The 3,388-nt window shown below is 37.4% G+C and overlaps 1 protein-coding gene across 1 annotated transcript; it reads left to right on the top strand.

The window, feature by feature from the left end:
- The first annotated feature begins 995 nt into the window (after positions 1-995).
- On the top strand, positions 996-2,124 carry LOC132169054 (DUF724 domain-containing protein 3-like). The gene is made up of 3 exons (XM_059580144.2): positions 996-1,406; positions 1,505-1,669; positions 1,775-2,124. The coding sequence occupies exons 1-3, from the start codon at positions 996-998 to the stop codon at positions 2,111-2,113; spliced, it is 915 nt and encodes a 304-aa protein (XP_059436127.2). The 3' UTR covers positions 2,114-2,124.
- Positions 2,125-3,388: the final 1,264 nt, after the last annotated feature.

The raw sequence follows: 3,388 nt of genomic DNA on the forward strand, positions 1-3,388 counted from the left end.
ATATATATATATATATATATATATATATAGATGAAAAATTGTAAATTATTATGGATAAATCTCCTTAATTATGAAAGGATTTAATTAGGTGAAATACAAAAAGGACTAGAATTAGAGCATGTTTGGATTGCGTTTGAAAAATAGAGTTTTTAAGTCAAAAAAAACTTTTGTCAAAAGTGTTTTTTTGGCCATTTTTAAGCTGTTTGGACCCTTAAAAATGCTTTTAATTTTTTTTACTAAACAAATATATATGTTTTTTTTCAAACGGACTTTTTAAGTGTTAACAACACTTTTAGACTCCTCAAACGCAATCTTAAACATGCCCTTAATCAATTACTGGGTCAGCTCCTACTTGAGTTGGGTCCGTTTGCAATCCCACATTATTTACCCTAAAGTTGTAGGGTTACGTTGAGTGTCCAAAGCGCAATGAGAACAGAAAAATTGATGATAGATACGTATTAAATTATTAATGTGGAAGATACCCTATTGATGCTTGGGACACAATTACGTGATAAGACCAAACTGCTAACAATTTAAACGTGCTCCAAATATGATCACACATTTAAAAAACAAGAAAAAGGAAAAGAATAATCAAAGAGAACCACTCTAGAAATTAAATAATAAAGATGTGGTCATGAGCACAACAAGCTGCGCCCCATTGGTCCTCTCCGGCCCAGATCAATCCCATTCAATTTTATCATCTATATATATATATATATATATCTTGATAGCTATATTTCTAGTTCAAAGATTTATACGGGGCCATGTGATTTTGTTTAATATCTGATCAGTTGAGTAGTTTTTGGGCGTGCTCTTACAAATAAAGAAAAGAAAAAGAGGAATAATATCCCCATAATGACATAGATTGCATGTATATATATATATTTTTTCATTATATTTGATCAGGATAACAATGAGAAGATTGAATTATTTACTTATTTATTTATTTATTTTTGGATTCTTCAGATATATTCAAGTTTGATTATAAAAGAAAAATGAGGTTCAAGGAGGGGAATTCAGTGGAGGTATTTAGAAAAGAAAATGATCCATGCGGCTGCTGGTTTCCCGGAATAGTAACTTCAGTACAAGGCAATAGCTACAGTATTATTGTGAGGCACAAAGGAGATCAGGCAGCTGTGGAGAGGGTGCATGAGGAGGATGTACGGCCACAGCCTCCGCCGCAAGATGATCAGAAGGGGCTGGAAAGATGGACGGCTGGTGATATTGCTGAGGTGTTTGATATTCAGTGTTGGAGGGTTGCAGCGATTGTGAAGGCGATCAAGAACGTCCATTTTGTTGTTAGGTTTGTTGGGTCCATCCACCTCAAAGAATTTCATAAATCTAGTCTAAGGGTTCGCCAAGCTTGGCATAACAATAAGTGGTCACAGCTGGTTGGGATTGGGAAGGTAATAATAATTAACCTCTTTAACTACCGGTGTTTCTTGAAGAAATTCATAATAAGTATGATAATCAAATCAATTTCTGACATTCAATCTGCTTGCAGGTTCAAGAAAATAGGCAGGCTGTCGACAATATTGGCACACTAGCTGTTTGGCAAGGGAGTTGCTTAACAAGAGGGGGAGATGGAAAGAAAAATGTCAAAGAAATGTGGCTTCCTGAAGGAAATCATGGCCATTGTTCTGAACCACCGTCGGAGGAGCTGCTGATGGTAAGAAATTAAATGTGCCTTCCAAATGCCTGGTGGCTGGTGATATATATATTTATATATATTAGGAGCCCCTTTTAAGAAACCATTGTTGGTTGATGCATGCAGGTGGATGATATTTCATCTATTGCTAGCTGTAGTTTGAATGAAGATGGTGAGGCAGCTGAACATCCCAGTGTTAATTGTTCATCAAGAGACCATTCTTCTTCTGCTGAGTCCTCATCATTTCCGCCTTGGTCCAGCAAACAGAAACTAGTTATCAAAGTTGAGGTCCATAAACAAGAGGTTAAAGCTTATAAGTCAACTGTGCAGGCAATGTATGCTTCAGGTCCCTTTATAACTTGGGAGCAAGAGTCCCTCTTAACAAATCTTCGTCTCTCTCTTCACATTTCAAATGAGGAACATTTACTCCACCTCAGGCACCTTTTATCCACTCAACCTTGTTAATTTTTTTTTTAAAATTTTTTTAATTTTCTTTCCCTCTTCCCTCTCATTCAAGAGGAATTTGACTAGCTTTTGGTTTTAGAAAGACATTTTACTCTTAGATCAGCTAATAGGCTTCCAATTTACATTCATCTAGCTTTGCTTGATTACCTATTTATCATTTGCCTGAGTTTGACATTTTAATGCAAGATTATTTGCTTTTTTCTAATATTTTTTACACTTTGTTCTGTTTATCCTCCTTGTTCTTCGGTATTTGCCTATCACACACTGGTATTACGTACTTAGAGGGGTAACAATAATTACAGTGCAAGAGATACACACAAATAATATGCAATGGGTCAAAAATGACACGAGCCTCTCTGAAAGGGCTGTTAAAAGCGGTTAAAGAAGCAAAACCAAGAGACGGCGGAAGGCAGACGAACCTCAAAAGGCACGTCAACCCTTCCTAAGCACCCACAAGCAAGCATCGAACAAGACATCCAAAAGGATGCCCCCGAAAGGAAGGCACTGATGCATGGTTTTCTAGATGGATTTGTCAGAGAAGCGAACCGGTCTCTGATAACAAAAATCCTCACAAACAAGCCCAAAGAAAACAACACAAAGCAGAAATAGAAAGCAAATAGTAGAAATATAAATCCAAATCCAAAAATCAGCAAAATTAGCAAAGGTGTTGGCAAAGTTGCACGGACACGTGATCAGATCCACAAGTCAGTGTGTGGGTACTAGGTTGAGGCACGGAAGGAGGTGACGGGGAGTAGAGAGGTTGATGAAGATGGTGGTGAGGCGCGTTGGTGGCCACATTTGACAGAGGAAGATAGATCTAGTTTCAAAGGAGCCAAAACCAAAACCACAAAACAGATCCGGAAGGAAGAAGTGATTTGGCGGTGTATACGTGGCACGGTCAATAAAGGGGTAGACGTCGCGATTTTGGGAGGATAATGGATAAATCGTACAAAGGCGATAGATATGGCGTCATGAGAGGCAAAAGGGATTAGAGAAAACTCTAAACCAAGAAAACCCGAAGGTAAAAACTCCACAAGGAATGAAAAAGGAGGAGAGGGGAGGAGGGAAGAGAGAGATTCTTCCATCCTCACAAACCATACAACAGCTAGCAAAGAGGCTAGGGTTTTTTTGGGGGCTGGGAGAGAGAGAAGTTCGTTAAATTATGTTTAATTAAAACATACACATATCGACTAACAATGATCATATATTAGATCCTACTCTTTTTGTTTTTTGTTTTTTTTTTCTTTAAAGTTAATTATTAAATTTGATACATGT

The sequence above is a fragment of the Corylus avellana genome, chromosome 1 (genome assembly GCF_965113065.1).
Source record: "Corylus avellana chromosome 1, dhCorAvel1.hap1.2, whole genome shotgun sequence".
In the NCBI taxonomy this organism is placed as follows: domain Eukaryota; kingdom Viridiplantae; phylum Streptophyta; class Magnoliopsida; order Fagales; family Betulaceae; genus Corylus; species Corylus avellana.